Here is a 22,039-nt window from a genome sequence, read left to right as displayed (position 1 = left end):
TTGTGTTGCCCCAAAACAATTACAATAGTAATATAAAAGATCACTGATCATGGATCACCATAACAGATATAATAATAATAAAGTTGGAAATATTGTGAGAATTTCCAAAATGTGACACAGAGACACAAAGGGAGCATATGCTACTGGAAAGATGGTGCTGATAGATCGGCTCGACACAGGGTAGCCACAAGACTTCAATTTGTAAAAAATGCAATATCTGCAAAGTGCAATAAAGTGAACTGCAACAAAATGAGGTATACTTGTATCTGTACTCAAATCCTGGTCTTGGGGTCTGCTTCTGAGAAACTGAGTCTAACATGGCAGAGCGTGCTCCTGGAGAGGAGCAGCATCGGTGAAGGCACAGAGCTATGACAGGGCATTCCTTGTTTAGGGAACAGAGAAAAGTTGGGTATAGCTTCCAGTTCAAGGAAGGATAGGCGATGAGCTAAAAAGGTAGTATGGAGAATCATGAATGCCTTGCTAAGAAGTGGCCTCATCCGCTATGGAGTAAGGATGGTGGGATTAGAATGGAATTTTTAAGAAGTCCCTCAGATGGTTTGGTGGTGGCTGGGACCTGTCTGGATAGCCAGGAGAAAGACCTTCTCCTTCTCTCTGTTGCTTTTGCCCAAGGCTTAGGGCCCCAAGCTCCGGCTCTGTGGAGCTCTGGGGCTCAGCCCCCACCTAAGTGAGCCACTTGTCTCCCTGCTGTGTTTGTAGCTGCCTTCCTCACCTACAGGCTGAGCTGTTGCCGGGAGGCAGCTGCAGCTGCTGGAGGTGGGCGGAGCTGGGTCAGCCAACAGCCGGCACACGCTGTTACCAGGCCTGGGGCTGCACTCTATCCCCTTGGGCCGCACAGACGGAATTTTCCTTTCTGCTGCTGTGCCTTAACGACTCATCACTTGCCTGTCTCCACTCTGGGTGCAGAGCTCATCTGAGGCTTCCTACTCAGGCAGTCATTGATATTCCTCTCTCGTGGACTCCAGTCAATGGGGGAATTGGGAGGCATTTGCAGAGGAAGCTGGGCAAGAACCAGGTGCTTTTCCTGTCTGCCTGGATACAGAGATGTGGTATTTTTTGGAGCAGTTTTTCCATAAGCAGTCCTGTGTCTTGTTTTCTTTTCCTTCTGTCTTTTTTTTACTTTTCTTCTTTCTTCTTTTTCTTTCTCCCTTTCTTCCTCCTGCCAGGCCCTGGAACAGGCATTTAAGATTCAGAGATGACTCAGACAAAACCTCTACCCTCAGAAATAGCCCAGTCTAATGGGGAAAACAGAACATCACCCAATATTCACAACATTGTTTGCTGAGTACTATGATTGAGTTACTTATGTATTTTAAATATCTGTTGAATGAAGAAAGAAAAAAAAAATAAATGTCAGAGCACAGAGGAGGGAGGTACAGTCAGGAGATGATGGTGTCTGAACTGCATTCAGAAGGCCCAGTTATAATCGTGAGCATCTGCTAGTTGTCAGGCACCACACCAGGCCCGTGGAGCTGGAATCCTCGTGACAGTACCATGAAGTAGAGGGCCCTATTTTATGGAGGACGAAAACCTCAGGGACGTTAGATGAATTGCCTGAGATCATCAAGTTGCAGGTGATACAATCAGGATTCTAAGCCAGCTCTGCCAACCACCTAGTCTGTGGCTGTTTCACTGCAACATGCCGCCAGGCATGGAGAGGGCTATTCTAAACAGCAGGAACACCCTGGGCAATGGCTTGAAGTACACTAGAGATGACACAGGGGCTTTTATAGAGCCTTTGGCTGCCATTCTCTCTAATCCCCAGCACTTTCCAAGAACTCACTATGCCCTGTAGAAAGAGCAAGTGGGCAATGAGTGTTCAACTGTTTCTCCTAAAATTGGGAATTAGAGTTTGAATCAGCTCTTCTGTAATGGGCTGTGTAGCATTGAGGAAGTCTCTTCCCCTCTCTTCCCCTCTGTTTCCTCATTTAAACGAATGTTTAAATGAGCTTGTATGATTCCTACCTTTTAGAATTGATGTAAGAATTCAAAGCAACATATATAGCCATCATTATTATCTATATGTTCAAGGTGACTTTAGGATACCCAGGACTGCCTCATGATGGAGAGGTTGGCTGAATCTTTAGGCAAGGGAACTTTTAGATAATTGAATAGGGGATGCCTTTCATCCACTCAGAAATGAGGGTGCTGGCAGACAGCCTACTGCTAGCCTGCTTCAAATGGACCAGATGCTATTTTGGAGATGAGAAAAGACATTCTCTTGACACTGGCAGTGTAAGGAGAAGATGAAAACCAGGAAATAGGAATACTGACTCATTCCTGATCAGAAACAGGGAGCAGGCAAGCCCGTCAGGTGTCTTCAGCCCTCCATCGTGCGTGCTGGAGGATCCTGTGAACGTGCGGGGTGAAGGGGAGAGGATGGAGAGAAAACGCTGATGGGCTTCCAGGCAGAATCGTACTCACTAGGACAATAGTCAAGTGTGAGACTTTGGACTATGACTGTTTTCTCAGATCTCTGGAGATGGCTGTTTTCAAGAGAAGAAGAAATGGGGCCATCTGCTCAAAGCTGGCCCTGGCACTAAGGAAGCTTTCCCTGGGGACAGCCGTGCAGGAACTCATATGATGTGGTGTCGTAGCAGAGGAAAATTTCTTCTCCATGTACAGATACAGTAAGATACATTTTTATTTTTCAACTTACAGGTTGCCCATCTTCCTACCGCAAATTTGCGAAAATGATTCCTACGTCATGGAGCTACTGCCAGGATTAAATGAGACAGCAAATGTATAGCATCTGTCACAGTGCTTAGCACATAGACAGTGCTCAATAAACATGGCTATTATTATGATTTTATGTCATTTCACCAGTAAAAAAAGTAGCTTTTTATTTTCTTTTTAGAACAAACCCTCAGATTCTCAGGAGAGACACTGTAATTGCATCTTCAAAATAAAATCTTCACATAGAATCTCATAGGTCATCCCAACCTCTTCCTTTTATATATGAGGAAACTGAGATTCAAAAGAAAATATTCTCCAGAATATTACATATTAAGCTATTAAGGGATGAACCAGAGATTCAAACATGTATCTGTTTCTGAATCAGGACATGTTTCATTATGTTTCTTTCTTTAAAATAATTGCTATCATGAGTATGTACCTACCAGGTGCCAGACTCTATGTTGGGCACTATTTATATATGATCTCGTTTAAGTTTTTTCAACAACTCTGCAAAGGATGATTAACCCCATTTACAGATAAATAAACTGAGTCTCATTTTTTAAATTGCGTGAGATTGCCTTGCTAATAAGTAGCTGAGGCAGGTGATAAATCCTGAGACACATGGGTGTTTCTCTAGAGGTCTGGGAGTGCCCAGGCAGGACGGAGGGGTCAGAGGCTGCCCGCTGACTCTGTAAACCCAACAGCTCATTCATTGGCATCTCTTCCCACCAGCTGGAATGCACCTCCATTGAACAGGAACTGCACCAGAAGTAGAGGAAGGGGGTTGCCTTCTGCATGGACTTGGCATAGAAAGCTCAGCCCTGTTTCTGGGGTGGGTGGAACGCTAAGTGAGAGAGCTGCTCTTTCACTCACCCTTGAAGCGGTGTGAAGATGCTGCTGGAAAACAACCCCGATGAGGCCTCTGAGTTTTCCAGGCGGGGGAAACTTACTCTGTGCTGCTCCTGTGTGCATGACAGAGATGCTCCTCTGTCACCATGGCAACAGCCAATACACCCGCATCCTGCAAGAGGCCAGAGCTTCTCTGTGGAGAGCTGTGGTCCTAGCTAAGTGGGAGTAGGAGTGGGGTATACTGAGGCGGAGGGGTGTCTCATTAGCTTGATTTGTCTTGCTTGAGGCTTGCTTGTTCCTTGGGCAGGAATGTTTATACAGGGTCCTTGCTACACCAAGCCTCCTACGGCTGCGGAACTATGGGTAAAGGGAGATGTCAGGGAAGCTGACATAAGCAGAGTCCAGGAGGGCATGTTATTACTCTTAAGGCTTCTGATAAATGTGTTTATTAGGCAAGTTGCTGATGAATGGCAGCTTTCTTAGGGGTCTGTCACTCTATCCTAATAGGAAATCTCATGGGCTTTGCAGGCAGCCAGACCTGCCTTCCAGCCCTACAACGTTTCAGTTCTAAGATTTTATGTTAGTATAACCTCTCTGAGTCTAAATTGCTTCACTGGTAAAAAGGAGGAAATTTAACACCTCCCTTGTAGGGATTAAATTAGATAACACATGGGCAGTTTCTGGCATGTGGCCAGCATCTAATCAGTTGCAGTTATTATTGTATCCCCAACATTGTTGGAGAAATGGAAGCTTGCAAGGGGGCCATCTCTGACTCCCTTAAGTCAAGGAAGACTCAGAATTAGAATTCGTGTCACCTGTGCTTCTCCTGGGCACACCTGCTGTCCCCTCTCTTCCTGAAACCAATTGCTAGTGTTCAGTGTTTGTTTCCTAGACCCGGCCCCTGTAGTCCCTGGCTCAGCCTGGTGACATCAGGTGCTTGTTTCCCCCAGTGGCGCTCTGCCCAGAGAATCTCACAACACCAGACCTTGGGGATTACCTCGCTCAGCTCCCTCTGCCTCATTTTCCAGGCCAGGAAATCGAAGCTGGGAGAGAAAAGTGCCTTGTTCAAGGTCACCTAGGAGGGTAGAAGCCATTAGCTAAAGTGGCTGTTGCATTTATTTTAGCAGGTAAGACTAAGCCTGAGAGTCGCTGCAAAAGGGTTGACCTTCCGCCTGCCTGAATTCTCTTAGGTGTTAACCATTGGGATGAGTATGTGTGGGGAGAGTCCTTTTTTGTATTTTAGTTGTAGTGCTGGTAAGTTCTGTGGTTCCCTAGATGTCAGAAATATTAATAGTTAACACTTGCCCAGTCCTTTACAGCTTATAAAATACACTCATATACTTGATCTTATTGAGTCCAATAGTCCTTTAAGGTAGTTGTGATAATTACCACCATTCTTTTACAGATGAGGGAACTGAGACTGAAAGTGACTTGCTCAAAGTTACATAGTTAACATGAAGCAGATTTAAGAATTGAACTTTTATTTACGTGATTCCTAATTTTAGCAAAATGGCCCAGCTGATGTGCCCACCTTTCAAGAATTTAACATCAGGGCATAGCTGTCAACTGGTGACCCCAGACAGAGGTGGGAGAGAAAGGCATCTACAGGGCTGATATCAGCATTGTCAGGAAGAACCACCCGGATGGAGATGACCAACTCTCATCATCAGGTTCTCCAAAATGACAGGTAACAAGATGATGTGGAAGGCAATAATGATACCTCTTCGGGTAAAGCTTTGTCACTTCCAAAGTGCTTCCCAGACTATCCTCATGACAGGCCCAAGGCAGGCAGACGGTATCACTCCCTGTTTGCATATGAGGCCTAGAGACCAGAGCAACTTGTCCAAAATTGCAATACCAATTAGTAATGGAGCAGGACTAGGGTGCACGATTTCTGAATTCCAAATTCTTTCTACTTCTCTCTAGAGCAGGTAAGTCTAAATGGGGATCCTGACCCTGGGAAGCAAGTAAGAGCCATGGGTGGAATCGTTCCAGCAAACCTCCTTGTTTGGGAGGAAACTGGACAATAAGTTTTGTTAAGTGGCTCCCTGCACCGGGTTTTCCTTTGAGCTACATTTTTTCAGCTCTGTCTACAGGGGCATTTCAATTGCTCCTCAGTCATGTACCCAGACTTTCTGCCTCTGAGCTATCTCAGCTGCACTGTTGCTCAAGGGAGGAGAGAAATCAGAGAGGCGATACAGCATTTAAATTGGTTCTTGATTTTAGCAGTACTCTTTCATCTGCAGTTGCCAGATGTTTGTGTTTATAATTCAGTGGGAAGATAAAGATTACACAAGGAAAGACCTCAAAGAGTCCTGGGCTTATAGATCTGGAAGAGACCTTGGAGATCTTGACAGTTGGCTCAGTCAGCCACTGAGGGATTAAGAAAGGTGTGAGAAACCCCTCCTCTGATGGCTCTGGGAGAAATGTCATCTGCCTGCAGATGAAAAAAGGTTGGTTGGTTTCAGGGGAAATAAGCAGAAAAGGCCATAATTGTACCAGAATTTTATATTTTGTAGAACTTCCTAAACCCAAATCCAGTTCTCCCTTCAATTCCAGGTAAAAGGTAGGATATAAGGTAGACTAATAATGCTATATTTTACCTGCATCTGGAACCTAGACATGCAGCACTCAGTGCAACATGGAAGATATGGGTTTAAGCAAACATGTGATAAAGTACCAACCAATGAAAAACTTCTGCTAACTATTTATGTCCAATTATAAGAAAATAGTCTGTTCTTCCATAAATAATATTCTTATTCAAACTTATCAGAAAATAATATAATAAATTAATGGAGTATTTGATAAATACTCCTCCTTTGTTTCAATGAAGGACTCTACAGTAAAGCTGTTCTCTGGCAACATTCTGATTCAGCTTCTACAACTGGGCCACTTACTGTGTTTTAGATGTTATATTAGGCTTTGTAGATCATTCTGAGAAAAGCAGAAGACAGAATCCCTCACTTTGAGGTGCCTGCAATCTAAAAAGAGAAGCTGAATAGATAATAGCAATAAATATAGACACAATTATAGCATCTCTGAACCTTCTCTACAAATATTGGGATGCCTACTACATTCCAGGTACCATGAAAGGCTCAAGGAAAATAGAGATAAACAACACAGGTAAGGTTTTTGCCTTCAAGAAGTAGATTATGGCTGGACATGGTGGCTTACACTTGTAATCCTAGCATTTTGGGAGGCTGAGGTGAGATGAATTGCTGGACACAGGAATTCGAGACAAGCCTGAACAAAACAGCGAGACCCCATCTCTACAATAAATAAAAAAAAAATTAGCTGGGTGTGTTGGTGTGCACCTGTAGTCCTAGCTACTTGGGAGGCTGAGACTGGAGGATCACTTGAGCCCAGGAGTTTGGGATTGCAGTGAGCTATGAGGATGCCACTGCACCTTAGCCTGGGCAACAGAGTGAGACCTTGTCTCACAGAAAAAAAAAAAAGTAGATTACTTACCAGTTTAGCCTCCTTGATTACACACAGGCTGTCTTTTCTATCTTGGTTGCCTTCTCCACTCTTTCCCACCTGTCTGAATTCCGATTTTGCAAGGCCTGAGCCTTATCTCTTCTGTGAAATCTCTTATCTCTTTTTTCCTTTGGTCCTTGAACATTCACTGCCTATTCCACTTTCTTGTTGCTCACAAACTGCTCTGCTATTGCTAGTTATGAGTTCACATGTTTATGAGCTGTCTTCATAAGGTAAACACTTGGGTTTTATTTATCCTTAAATCTCCTTTGCTAATACTAATACTGCTTTGTAAATGTAATAGGCACTGAAAAACATTCGATCAGTTGATTTTTAAAATATTATGCATCTACTACAAGTCTAACAATTCGAGGAGACTATCTTAGTAAAATATTATTAAAAAAAGATCACCTAAAAAAAGTCAAGTGACAGTGTCTGAAATCCCACTATTAGAGACGCATGCCTTTGGAAAAGATTTCTTCTAGGAAGGATAATACATTAAGTTTATTTAATTATTAATAACTTACCAGTTTTATTCTCTAATAGACACAAGAACTGGGTTGGGTAAGAGCACAGTTTAATTCTCAAACAACCGAGTCCTTACTATGTGCCAGGTACTATGCTTGGTGTTAGAGCCCACATATAACTAAGACACAATCCTGTTGTAGAAAAGCTTACATCCTAGACATGAGAATATCTGATTATGATTCATTTGGGGCTCTGACAAAGCCAAGCACAGGACATGATACACTTAGCCCACCCTGGAGTATTGAGGGAAGGCTTCTTGGAGGAGTTATCAACTAGCATCCCTCCTCCATGCCCTGTCTACATGAGTGCTTTCTTCATTTCTTCACTGGTAAACACAGCTGTCTCAAGGCCCATCTCAGATGTCACCTTTTCTGAGAGGCCTTTCCTAAGCCTCACAGGCAGAATGAATTCCTCCCTCCCCTGGTGCTCCTAAACCACCTTGCCCACCTGTATCATAGCATTTCTTACATCTTATTGTGGTGTAACTGTTCCTGCATCTGTCCTTCCCCGGTACCCCAGCCCCCATAGATTGTGAACTTCCCTCAGACAAGGGCCGCTTCCCATTCAAGTCAGCCTTTCCAGCCCTTACCGCTGCCTGGCACATGGTAGATGGGAAGACCACTGTATTCTTATCGTTGACTGGAAACCGCTCTGAGACCAGTGGTACCAATACTCAGAGCTGGGTTGTATATCTCCAGGTCCTGAGTTGAGTGCCAGCTGGGATGTAGGAAGCAAAATCTGCCTGCCAATATTAGTGACAAACCACTCAGTAATTCCATTCAGCCCAGTAAATACTTATTGAGAACCAATTCAAATAAGAATTCAGCCACCACTACTGAAATACCTACTGGGTACCAAATCCTTTACATACCTGATCTCGTTTACTTTGTGTAACAACTTTGAAAAGTGTTATTTATTCCCTTTTATTAGCTGAGGAAAGAGGCTCAAAGAGGTAATTTGTCTAAGGTCACACATCACCTAGGATGGTCTGAATGCAAAGTATATTTGGTGCATCTTGCTCCATAACAACACAAGAAATAAGTATATCTCACAAGAGGTGAAAACAAAGGTCCAAGGGTCACACATAATTTAGAGAGTGCACACAGGAAGGTGGCAATCAGGAGTCTTTTTTTGAGACAGAGTCTCCCTCTGTTGCCTGGGATAGAGTGAGGAGGCATCCTTATAGCTCACAGCAACCTCAAACTCCTGGGCTCAAGCGATCCTACTGCCCCAGCCTCCAGAGTGGCTGGGGCTACAGGTTTGGACCAATCTTTTTATTTATTTTTTGTGGAGGCTCAGGCTGGTCTCCAACTCATGGCCTCAAGCAAGCCTCCCACCTCCACATCCCAGAGTGCTGGGATCACAGGTGTGAGCCACCGCGCCCAGCCAGGAAAGGTCTTCATGGAGGTCAACGCGGGTCTGACCCAATGAATGAAGTGGAAAAACAAACAGCAAGAACTTGAAGACATGCCCTCCCTGACAGCACTGGATGCACCAATGCATGTTAGGGAAGCAAACACCGAAGGGGCGAGGGAGCCTTGGATATCCCTTCTGAGGGTCCGGCACAGGGGAGTCTCCAGCCTTCACTTGGTTTCCGCTCTCCGGTCAGTGAGGAGGGGGAGAAAAGCACCTGTTATTAGGTGAGCCATCCCTAAAGTGCAGGTGCAAAAAATGCACCCCACAGCTTCTTCCAAGACAAGGGGCAGAGGAGCTCTTTCTCCTCCGTCCTCCCCAAAGCCGATGAGATAGATAGCCTTTACTTCCCCACAGTGGCCTCGTCTCCCTCACCCGGGGTAGGGAGGAAGCCCTAGGAAAGCGGAATGATTTCTGGCGTCGCCACAGGGTGTGCGTGTGTACGTGTGAAAGGGGCGGGCGGTTCCTTTCGCCCTCACCCAGGGTCGGGGAGACGACACGCGTCTCCTCGCTTCGGCAAGGGGGCGGTTCTTCTCCGCTCGCCGCGGGGCGCCGCGAGGGGCCGCCTTCTTTCCGCCGCAGAGGCCCACGCCCCCCTGCCCTGCGCGGCGAGGACGGCTCCTTCGCCTCCGGGCTGGGACGCGACTCCCGTCCCGGTCCAAACGGCGCGGGGACTCTCGCCCCCGGTGCCCTCCCCTCGGGAGCGGGGCCGCGCCCACGCCGCCCCCACCGTCACGCCCGCGCCGCGGGAGGCCGGGCTCGCCCACCCCCAGGCCCGAGCGCGGCGGCGAGGCGGGCGGCGAGGCGGGCGGCGCCGGCTCTGCGGCGGGGGCGGGGCGAGCTCCGGCCCCGCCCCCGGCCCCGCCCGCCGCTCGCGCCCAGCCTCGCGCCGGTGCTCTCGGCCCAGTCCGCGGCGGCTGTCTGCTGGGCTCGCGCGCCGCGCCCCGAGCCTCGGCCCGCCGCCGGCGCCTCACCCGCCCGCCGCCGGCGCCTCACCCGCCCGCCGCCGGCGCCTCACCCGCCCGCCGCCGGCGCCTCACCCGCCCGCCGCCCGCCGCCCGCCGCCCGCCGCCCGCCGCCGCGCGCCCCGGCCCTCGAGCCAGATGATGAACTTCCTGCGGCGCCGGCTGTCGGACAGCAGCTTCATAGCCAACCTGCCCAATGGCTACATGACCGACCTGCAGCGGCCCGAGCCCCAGCAGCCGCCGCCGCCCCCCGGCCCGGGCGCGGCCTCGGCCTCGTCCGCGCCCCCGGCCGCCTCGCCGGGCCCGGAGCGGAGGCCGCCGCCCGCCCAGGCGCCCGCGCCGCAGCCCGCGCCGTCGGTGGGCAGCAGCTTCTTCAGCTCGCTGTCCCACGCCGTGAAGCAGACGGCCGCCTCGGCGGGCCTGGTGGACGCGCCCGCGCCCGCGCCCGCCGCCGCCAGGAAGGCCAAGGTGCTGCTGGTGGTCGACGAGCCGCACACCGACTGGTAGGTGCCGCCGCCGGGGCTCGGCCTGCCGCGGGCGGAGCGGAGCGCGGCCCGGGTCGCCGAGGAAGAGGAGGGTCAGCGCGCCCCGGAGCGGGGAGATGGGGCACGAGCTGGGGGAGGCGAGGGAGGGCGGCCCTCAGATTGGAAAGGTGAACCCTGGAGTAAAATACTTCCTCAGTGGCCTCAAATCCCCAAGACACATTAAAGAAGGAGCAACTTTATGCAACAGGAAAGGGTCTTAAGAAATAGTTTTTTTGAAGAGGGGGAGGAAGAGGACAGACTTGTCAGCTTAGTCACTTAAAAGCAGAGGGGAAAATAGTCCCAGAGAAATAAAGGGACATTTAGGACCAACAAAGACAGCTCTACTTCCTGAGGCACTAAGTGGATTGGGAATGGAAGTTGGTATTTTGCGGGGAGAGGGTGATAGTGATTTTTTTTAACCTGGACCCATGAAGACTGATAGCAAGTATTGACATCAGGTTGACAAATCACAGATGCGGTAGCCCAGGTGTACACAGGCTTGTTCCCTCGGAGCGTGGCTGAAGTCCCCTTAATAATAATAAAATTGTTGTATTTTTTGCAGCAGGGAGGGGATTTGTGGATTTTGCATGTTTTTAGATGGGGGATATGGAAGTGATGGTGGCCTTTTCCAGCTAAAAGATGAAGACCTAGGGAAAATATTCTGGATCATTAAACCGGCACAAATAAAACGAGATCTGCCTTCCTGCAGTAGGGGGGAACTTCAAGAATGTTTTTTCTTTCCTTTTTCTTAAGGGATATGTAGCATTTTTCCAACTTAGAATTGCAAAGGCTGGGGGAAAATGTTATCGCTAGTTGGGAAAAGCATGAAAGAGGTTCTATTCTGTGTGGCGGGAAGTTGACCTAGGGGCTGGTGGGATGGTGGAAATGACAGGAGAAGGGCTTGCAGAAACGAAGAGGCCAGGAATCTGGGATACTTTTTCTTCAGAAATATGAGGAAGGGTTCTTGCTTGTTGTTTGTTTTATTTTTTTCACAGGGTTGAGGTTGGAGAATGGAACCGAGTGCTCCTCCCAGAGGGAGGCACAGAGAGACGCAGAGCTGTTTATGTCCGTTTCCTCATTTGGCTGTTTCTCTCTCTCTCTGTTCTCTCTTCTCTCGGTCTCTGGTTGGGAGACCCTGAGGGAGGAGGCAGTGCTGGTGTGGGTGTGGTGAAAGTGAGATGTAGATGTGAAGATCCCTCCTGCTGGCCGCTAATGTCACCATTCTGAATAGTCCTTTGGGTGACTTGTGTGGTTGGCTTTTTCTGTTCAAGACACTAGAGTAGAAAATCTGAAGGGACTTTTCCCAGGAAATGACAGAGGCACATGCAAGAGGGTAATGGAGAAAGTATATATGAATATGATAGTGCCATTGGCAGGCCACCTAGGAGAATTACTGTGACTCAGTTCAGATCAACAAGTGCTTATTCAGGGGGGAGGGAAGGTAACTAAGCTTGTGTGGAAGCTTGAGCATCTGTTATATGCCAAACCCTGTTCTAGGTGCTCTCAATATATCTCATTGAATTCTCACTGTGAAACTGAGGCTTGGAAAAGGTAAGTAATGTCTTTACAGTCATACAGCCAGCAAATGGTAGAACCAGGATTTGAACTTAGGCCTGTTTGACTCCACTGTTGCCACTCCACTATGTTATGTTGCCTCACTGTCATTATATTATTAGCAATATTAATAATAAGCTCCCTCTAGGGGCTAGGCAGTGTGGAGGCCTATTGAACTTACACTCAAATTTGGGAGGCAAAATGGATACGTGAAACAGTTAAAGCAAAGGAATCTAGAATTATTGTTTGAGATGAGTGTTTCAGGCATTCAACAAATGGAGTGATTAGTGAGACCCAGAGTTATCGGAGGAAGCTTCACAAATGATGAGTCTTGAATAAAGGCCACGAAAAGGAGGGGGAGAAACGAGAATGACATTGGTGCTCCATTTTTCTATGTAAGAATCTGACCTTCCTTCACCTTATACTGATCTCTCATCCTATTGAAGGCACTTGTTTGGGGTCCAGTTACCAGTTAGGTACCCCTAGGTAAATAGATACTCATTCGTATGGGTATGATGAGGCTGCTGCAGATTTGTGTTGAATTATAGATGCTTCAGTGGCTTGAGATTTGAAAGTCTCCTTGGATAGTAGTATTCTCTGGGAGGACTGCCTGGCATAAACGAGAATATTTGCCTTGCCCTGGAGACTAGACTTCTGCTGGAAGTAATAAAAGCACTTTCCTATGGGCTGACTCCCAACTGTTTTCCTATTTTCTCTGAAGTAATAACATTGATTTATTAAAACTCATAAACTCAGTATGAGTCTTGCGCTTGACAGCAGTTCAGTGTTTCTGTTACTGTGCTTAATAGCAGTTCCCAGAATTACAGTTTGTCTTCTTCTAACTTGGGTCTAAATTTGTCAAAAACATCTCAGGTAAATATTGACGAGAAGTTTTATTGAAAGGTCTCTATGAGTTATGGAGCAGGTGCCTGCTTATGACATGCACAGTGACTTACAAATGTGTTTTTTTGTTTTAAAGGCTGATTTTTAGTAAATTTATCTCCTCACAGTTTAAGCTACCTAGATAGTATTCAGTGAGCAGGTGTCATATATGCCCTATATTATTTTTATGGTGCTTACATAGGAAGTCAGAGTGTAGTCTCCCAGTAGAACTGAAGAATATTGGTCTCATCTGAATTATAGAATGCTATAATAAAAAGGGTTTTAACAAGCATTTAAATAATTGGAGATTTAAAAGAAGGGCTTAAAATAGACAGCCTCTCAGAGCATACTTAATACATACCAGATTCCTTTGACTTTCTATCTTTGTAATTGTGGGCAATGGAATTTGGAGACCTTACCATTGAGCAGGTTGATGGGAAAATTGCAGGGTATTTGTCTCTCTCTCCCTTTTGTTGGAAATGTGTTCATTGCTGGCCTCAGATTAATTGCACATTAAAAGATCACTGAAAAATGTATCTGTGCCACTAAAAAAATGAAATCAAGCTCATTATTAGTGGTTTTTTTTTTTTTTACATTGACAGAAAATGCATATTCTCTTTTAAGGTTCATATCTAAATTTGAAGTGCAATTAAAATTGCACTTTAATGATCCTTTTGCTTACACAAGGAACAGGCATCCATTTGTGTACATTGTTTCTTCTGTGTATTATACTCTTACTGATGAAGAGGTAAGTTTTCTCTCAGATTCTCCTCTGTCTCCCATTCCAGTGATTCTGACTATAGTGATCAAATGATCTTTTCATCCTGGTCTGTCTGAGTGTTTGATTCATTACGGCACAGGCACTCTTGATTATCTAGAGATTGCAGATCAGCAGATGTTTATTGAACACCTTCTCTGTATAGGGAATATTTGCTAAGAAAAATGAAACATAGTATCTGCCTTCTAAGAGCTTACTGTCCAGCTGGGTTAATAAGATAAATACATTTTTAAAAAATTTACTAAAACTACCCTTTGTTGATCAAAGTATAGCCCTTGGATCAACAGCATTGGCATCAACCAGGAGCTTTTTGAATTACATAATCTCAGGTCCCACCTCACACCTACTGAATCACAATTTGCATTTGAACAAGAGCCATGGGTGATTCATAATCACATTAAAATTTAGAGGCACTGAACTAAAGGATATGTTAGTGCTAAAGGTGTGGCAATAACACCAGCAACCATCATTTATTAAACTATATGCCAGATGTTATACTAAGCTCTTTACAAATCTAATTTACTCTTTACAGTAGCAATGTAGTATTATAGAAGTTTAAAAGAGTGAGAGAGGCTGGGTGTGGTGGCTCACACCTGTAATCCTAGCACTCTGGGAGGCTGAGGCCGGAGGATTGCTCAAAGTCAGGAGTTCGAAATCAGCCTGAGCAAAAGTAAGACCCGTCTCCACTAAAAATAGAAAGAAATTATTCGGCCAACTAACAATATATAGAAAAAATTAGCTGGGCATGGTGGCGCATGCCTGTAGTCCCAGCTACTTGGGAGGCTGAGGCAGGAGGATCCCTTGAGCCTAGGAGTTTGAGGTTGCTGTGAGCTAGGCTGATGCCACAGCACTCTAGCCTGGGCAACAGAGTGAGGCTCTGTCTCAAAAAATAAAAAATAAACAAAAATAAATAAAAGAGTGAGAGATGGATGTGGGCTAGAGTGGGAATGGAAGGCTTCGTGGAAGAAGTGAGATTTGAACTGAACTTTGAAGAATTTGAATCAAAAGAGAGAGATTTGGCTTAGTCCAGACAGTGGGGAGCATAAGGAAAGTACACTGGTAAAAAGAGGGAGACAACAAAGAGACTGGATTGATGTATTATCCAGGCCGCACCTGTTTCCATTCTTTTCTGGCCAGCCTTTGGGCATTTCATTAAGAATAGGTGAATTCAAAATACAGTAGTCTGATTGGACCAGTGCTAGTGAATGGCTCTAGAAAAATATTGGATTGGAGCTTGGCAGAAAGCTCAAATGAGGTTTATGGTTTCTCTCTGCTAAGTATTTTATCTGTGTGTCCTATTTATGACTACACCGATTCCATAGAATTTCATTTTTCATAGCAGTAGTAGCTGATACTTTTAGGATATTAGAGCTGAAAGATCATCTAGGTTACTTTATAAATGGGGAAATCTTGATCTGAAGTGACTTGTTCAAGGTTACTCAACTAGTTAACAGCAGAAGCAGAATTAGAATCTAGAACTTCAATCTTTCTGCCAAGCTTTTTTTTTGTTTTTCATTGTACCACACTATCCCCACCATGTTTACTTTCTTTCTACCTTCCTGAGTTATCTTTTTCCCTCCCTTACTCTCTCAAGGACTGGTGGGGATGTTTGATCTTACAGTTACAGCATTTAAACCTGAAGGAACCTGAATGATCATCTAGCCCAGAGAAATGGAATGATTTGCCCAAGGTCAAAGAAGCTAATGAAGGAATGGGGACCAGAATTCATATCTTCTGCCTCAAACTCAAGTTTCTTTCTACTCCTGAGTCACTCTTTGAGAAGATTCCTCAAATGCAATCCTTTTTCTCCTTAAAAATACTGTTTGTGTCTGCTTCTTTTAAAGACTCATCTTGGAGCTGTTAGTAAGTGCTTAAAAAAGAACCATGAGAGCACACCACACTTTTAGCCACACCAGCAATTATACTGTTTCTTATTGTTGTTTTACCATAGGCCATTCTAAAATGGTTGAAGATTCTTGGAGACCTAGTTATAAAAATCCAAAAATCTAATAAAGTTAGTAGGACTTGTGCTACAAAGCTGACTTTTCTATCAGGAACTCATTTTTACCTGGTAAGAGTGTCCTTGTCTACCTAAGATTGCTTAGTGTCTTTTTGTACTCAAGTGCAGATCTGTAGTAATACTAGCCTTTATAATATCTTTCTAAACAAAAAGGAATGGAGGCATAAATAGGAAGTTTTCCAGAAGTTCACACTTTCCCCTCAAATTTACAAAACAGTTTTAACTGGGATATGATTCAGTGCAGTTGAGCATCTAACACAAGTCAAGTGCTGGGGATATAAGGATGAGTTGAGCACAGGCCTTGTTTATTGGGATCTTTGAGTACAATGGGAGAGGATAGACATTTAAACAGGATTTTAATATAGCATGGTAATTTGTGTGCATAGGATGCTATGAGACACAGAGATGGGCTATCTTGAGGAATGAAGACATTGTGGTTAGAAATGTTCCATAAAAATGTGCCACCAGGTAACCTGAGGTAAACTACTTTGCATCTTTGGACTTTGATTCTCTAAAATCCATCAAATGAGAGAATTGAAACAAATTCTCTAAGACCTTTTGCAGCACTATGTTATTTCCATGGTACAGTTTGTGTGCCATTTTCTTTCAAAAGCTTTAGCTCTATAATTTTTCTCTGTGAAGTGATTCTTATAAAACTTTGGAAGAGGAGACATGTCAATAAATGACTAAACATTTCCTGGATGTAAAGCTCACCTTTGAGTATTCTCTATTCATACCTCCTCCTTACAGTTTTGCTATCATGGGGTATCCTGAGAAAACAGGCTAATCCTGTAATGCCTACTGTGTGTGTTTCCTCATCAACGATGGGTAATTGGGAACTTGGAGTTAAATTCTTTTCTCTCTAAGAGACCTAAGAACTTTGAAAAACATATGTTGAATTGTTGGCAAGTGGCATTTTTTTCTTGATTGCTGCTATGTGTACTATGCTATACAATTTTCACAACATGTTCATACCCCTTGTCTCATTTTATCTTCACAATGATCCTGAGCAGTACGTGGAATATCTACTTATAAATAAATAGTCTCAGAAAAGTTGTCACTTGCCCAAGATATATAACTTTAAGCTGAAGTATGTGGATCTGAACCCAGACTGATTGATCTGCAAAAAATCCCCAACTTTTCCAGCAGAAAAATTGGGTGATAATTTTTTCTTATAAAAGATGTTTCTCTTACAAAAGTACTTACCACATGATTTCTTTACATAGTAAGTGCCCTACTGCTTTTGAAATTAGTCAGTTTACAAAAACTTGGTATATACAACTTTTTCAGGATTATAACCAGTACATGGAATGAAGTCATGGTTAAATGCAGTGGCCTCAAGATGGAGAGTTGCATCCTGGTTTTTATGGCACTCCCACTATGTGTACTCATCTAAATCTTATGATACCTTCTGCATGCGCATGGGGTAGCATTTTCATCCTTTGTTTTAACCTCCCACATAGATGCATTTGGATATCAGAAGGCTGTAATATCTGTTTAGAAAAGGAGAGAATGATCTAGAAGGCCCTTCTGTACTGCAGACACTGCTTCAGTACAGCAGCAAGAAGTAGCTTAGAATAGGGCAAGTGAGCTATGAAGAGAATAAAGCAAATACCACAGGTCCCTGAACTCTAAGGACACATGTAGCATGACTGAGAACAGGAGGACGTATACTGGCCTTGGTGTTTGTCACTTGACAGCCTACATTTCTGAAATTTTAACCAATTCATATAAAATTGTAAAGTAGATGAAGATTATGTTGTCATCGTACCCTTTTCACCTCCTCTTTTCAGCAGCATGAAATAATGTGAAGATACAGGATGGAGATCTGGCTCTGCTACTAACTATATGATCTCAGAGTTACATGATCTCTCTGAGCCTCCTCCCTCTCCCATTTGACAAATTTTCATTGGGTCCCTACTGTATGCCAGGCACTGTTCTAGGTTCTGGAACAACACAGATAAAAATTAGCCTCCTTATCTGTAAAGTGGAGATAACAATATGTAAATCTTCATAATACTGTTAAGAGAATTAAATAAGGTACTGAAAAAGCACTTTGTGAAAGCTAAAGAGCCATGCTAGTAGTTACGGTTGCACCCTTCCGTGTTTCCACCTGCACGTACCTGACTTACCTAGGTCCCGTTTTTTGAGTTCCCCAAATTTCTTTGTGCAGGTGATTGTTTATTTTGCACATTTCTGGAATAGAGATTCATTTTTTAAAAAATTTGAATTGAGAGCCACTCACTCAAAGACAGTATCATCAAAGGCTTTCTTTTATATTTTTTAAAAGGCAGTGTAATATAGTTTTTATGAGAGAAACAATAGCCATTTAACTCAGCTATTGTTCATAATTAGGAGCAAGACCACATAAATCTTTATTTTGTTTAATAAATAATTCTAAAATAGCTCTACTATTTTTACTTGTGAAAGGGTGGCTACAAAGGGAAATGAAAGAAGAGAGAAATATACAGAATGTCTTTCAAAGCTGGTGCCCGTATTCCTTTTTCCATCCAATCCAAACTTAGAACATTACTTTCAGAGTATTTTTTTTTTTTTTTTTGAGACAGAGTCTCACTTTGTTGCCCAGGCTAGAGTGAGTGCCGTGGCGTCAGCCTGGCTCACAGCAACCTCAATCTCCGGGGCTCAGCGATCCTACTGCCTCAGCCTCCCGAGTAGCTGGGACTACAGGCATGCGCCACCATGCCCGGCTAATTTTTTGTATATATATTTTTAGTTGGTCAATTAATTTATTTCTATTTTTGGTAGAGACGGGGTCTTGCTCAGGCTGGTTTCGAACTCCTGACCTTGAGCAATCCGCCCGCCTCGGCCTCCCAAAGTGCTAGGATTACAGGCGTGAGCCACCGCGCCCGGCCACTTTCAGAGTATTTTTAAAGAAAACAAAATGAAAGCATCCACAGATCTTACTAAGTTAATTTTCTTCTTAATATTCTTCTCTAATATGCTGTTGCTCTTTCTGCTTGTTCACAACCTGGCTCCAGCTTATCTTTTCAGACTCATCTCTCCCTGCTCCCTCAAGCTTTTGCTGTACTCTGGATGATCCTCTGTCTGCACTCGTACTGAACTTTCAAAATTCTGTGCTGTTATAGCATGGTTGACTTTGTTTGGAATACTCTTATTCTGCTTCTCTCTTAACACTTATTTTCTTTATTCCATTCTCAGAAGATGAGGGTATTGCACATTGTTAAAAAGAGACTCATCCCTCCTTCTGCATGACCTTGCTCTAGATTCCAGCCCTCTTTTTCCTTATGTTTATACTCTCATTTTCTACTGATTGCTTCTATCGGTTGCTCCATCCTTGTAAGTAAAGGAACAAATGAAAAACTGTTCCTCACTTTCTTAATCACATTTCCTAACATGAGAAAGAAACCTCACTCTTATCTCTACTTATCTGATGTTTTCCCTTCTCCGCTGACATTGGGCTTCTGCCTACTCTCATAGTACTGAAATTTTTATTCTTGCTTGGGAACCTAATTGCTAAATCCAGAAGAAGGTGTCAATCTATGCCTTCACTGATGTATTTGACATGGTTTTTCTGTTAACTGTTGTTATCTTGGAAGTCTCTTGGCTTCTGAACACTTCATTCTTTATTTTCATACTTGTCTTTTTCAAGTTCCTTCTCACTCTTCTTGTTCTCTCCTTTGCCCACATGATCAAACAGAGATGTTCCTCAGGGCCCCATTTCTTGCCCATTTCTTTTTTAACTCTATATACTCTTCCTGGTGCCTCTACTCTCAAGGTGTCAGTTAAACCTCCTAAATGTAATCAGTTCCCAAATCTTTACCTGTAGCGCAGAAATTTGTCTTGATCTTCAGACATATGTTTAGCTCCCTACCAGACATCTCCATCTGGGTGGTTAGAGTAACTCAAGGTCATTTGACCCAATATTGAAATCCTTACTTTTTCTGCCTACTCCAGCTCTTATATTCTCTGTTTCAATTGGGGACACCAAAGGTTGCCTATTTTAAGTTCTCATTAACTTTCACCCAGAACTTCTGCAAGTTTCTTCATCATTTTCACTTAATAGCCTGAATGAACGATTTAAAGTGCAAATTTGATATTTTTACTCCTTCGTAAAGCTTTACAGTGGGTCCCATGTCCTACAGGTATAGTCTATGGCCCTCCTGTGATTTGACTCCTGCTTTCTTCCCCAGCTTCCTCCATCCATTTCCCTCCCTGACTTTATTTTCCAGTAACACTGAACTATTTGTGGTTCTGTACACACAGGATGGCTTTCTCCTCCTTGTCTTTGCTTATTCTATTACTGTTACTGCAATTGCCTTTCCTCCTGTTTCCTTCTTTTTCTTGACTACACTCATATTCATCTTTTGAGACTGAAGTGAACATTTCCTTTTCCAGAAACCGTTCTCTAACTCCCTGTATTGCATTGGGCTCTATGCCTCCTCCAGGCCCTCTTTTAATCTTGTGGCTGTCCTTATCACTGGACTCGGTGCAGTGATCTATGTGTCTGCCTTTCCCACTAGGTAGTGAGTTCTTTGAGGTCAGGGTTAGTGTTTTAGTCATTTTTGCATCCATAGCATCCAGCAGGCTGCCACACACATAGTTTGAGGTCTGTAGATCTTTGCCACATGGAGTTGTGCAGAGACAGACTCAGAGAATGAGAATAGGGATAAAAGTGAACAATGGAGAGAGGGAGGTATCCTAGGATTAGAAATGTATGTTGTTATATTGGAAGTCATCCTTACTGTCTTCAAATAAAAGCATTAGAATGCATTCACTTTTATGATCTGTGAAATATAAATTAACTTACTAATTTTCAACCACTCCAAATCATAAATCTCTAGAGATTTAGCTCTGAATGAGAGAGGTACACAGCAGCCCCTAATACTGGGAAGTGTCATCTGGTCCGCTGGGCAAAGGCAGCTAGAATCAAGTTGATGACAGAGTTGCTCTGACCAATCGTGTATTGACACGTGGCTCTCAAGAAGCCATTTTTCTGAAGTTAATCCTGTCTTCTTGCCAGATCCAGAGAACTTTTCCCTCTGTGTAATACTCCCAGTTTGGACCACCCAAGCTACTTGTTTCTTTCTCTTAGGTGAAAAAGTTCCTTTGGGTCATTGCTTTGCCTATATCAATGTTTTGTGTGCCTTTTTCCACATAGCTTTTCTGGGCTTTCTTTTTTCTCAGCTGAAAAATGAGAATGTGAGAATAGTTTAAACTTGCTGATCTCCAAGTGTTTTTCAAAACGATCACAAACAGTATATTTGTTTTCTTGAAAAGAAAACAGCTTTAATCATTGTAAATAGTATAGCAAGAGAATAGAGTTTTGGAGAGCCAAAACATGATTGTGACCGAAAAATTTTGAAAGCACACCACAGGACTTCATGATCTGACTCTGTTTACTGCTGCAGTCTTGCCTTTCTCTAATTCCCCACCCACTCTGATATAGCCATGACAGGCTACTTAGAGCTAACTGAGTATGCCCTGTCCCATGTCTTTATTTTTATGACTCTTAGTATAAATAAAGGCTTTTCTTCCCTTTTGTCTTTCCCCGGATAATTCCAGATAATCTTCAAGACTCAACTTAGTTGTTGATTCTTCTAGTATCAGGATGAGACTTAATCCTTTCTTAAATTCTTTCAATTTATGTTAGAAACCATAACACACTTGCTTATCTCTCATATTGAGGCACTTGCTTATCTCTCATAGAGAAAGGTTTCTCATAATACACTTGCTTAACCCACTATATTGTAGTCAGGTTTCATTTGTCTTTCTTCCCCATAATCCCACCTTCAACAACACTGAGATCTTCTTGAGGGAAATAACTGTAACTTTTACTCTAATACCCCCAGCATTTGGTAGGAAAAGAAAGTTTTCAGTATTCATTTGTTGAACTAATCAGTGACTCATAAAAAAAAATGTGGAAGTACCAAAGATGAACAAAAGCAACTCTTTAATTTCCTGTAATTATAAGCAAATGACAGCTGCATTAACCAAAGTGACTAGTCAACAAGGGGTGGTATATATTAATATAAAAATCTTTTTATAAAGTGCTATAAAAGCATTAATCATTGTTACTAGATTAGAATTTCCTACATCCTTTCTAGTGTTAAGCGGATGGTGTACCTGCTCTGCCTCTCTCTAATTCACTCTTCTCTGATGTGCATAAACACTTGATGCTTGCTTGCTTTTTCTGAAGAACAGCTGTTGTATTCTTTGCTGCTTCTCCTCTCTTTGCCTAGCTGCCTAGCTGTCTATGTTTACTTGAGCCTTTCTCAAGTTTTAGGGTCTTTTCCTTTTTTTTCTTATGTAGGACAGTTTTTCCATTCTGGTCCTCCCAAGCACACCTATAATCCCTTTTCCAGGATATATACCT

At 43.7% G+C, this 22,039-nt stretch overlaps 1 protein-coding gene across 2 annotated transcripts in view; it reads left to right on the top strand.

Annotated features, from left to right (window-relative positions):
- The first annotated feature begins 10,036 nt into the window (after positions 1-10,036).
- The window catches only part of SYN2 (synapsin II), a 168,440-nt gene continuing 156,437 nt past the window's right edge, over positions 10,037-22,039 (top strand). Inside the window, exon 1 of one of the 2 annotated variants that reach the window (XM_012785264.3) lies at positions 10,037-10,429. In XM_012785264.3, coding sequence (XP_012640718.3) covers positions 10,065-10,429 — 365 coding nt within the window. In that variant the 5' untranslated portion in view covers positions 10,037-10,064. The remainder of the gene's footprint in view (positions 10,430-22,039) is intronic. The other variant, XM_075996326.1, reaches the window with a different exon arrangement.

The sequence above is a fragment of the Microcebus murinus genome, chromosome 21 (genome assembly GCF_040939455.1).
Source record: "Microcebus murinus isolate Inina chromosome 21, M.murinus_Inina_mat1.0, whole genome shotgun sequence".
In the NCBI taxonomy this organism is placed as follows: Eukaryota; Metazoa; Chordata; class Mammalia; order Primates; family Cheirogaleidae; genus Microcebus; species Microcebus murinus.
Note: the sequence above shows the minus strand (reverse complement) of the source record. Positions and strands in the feature narration are given on the sequence as shown.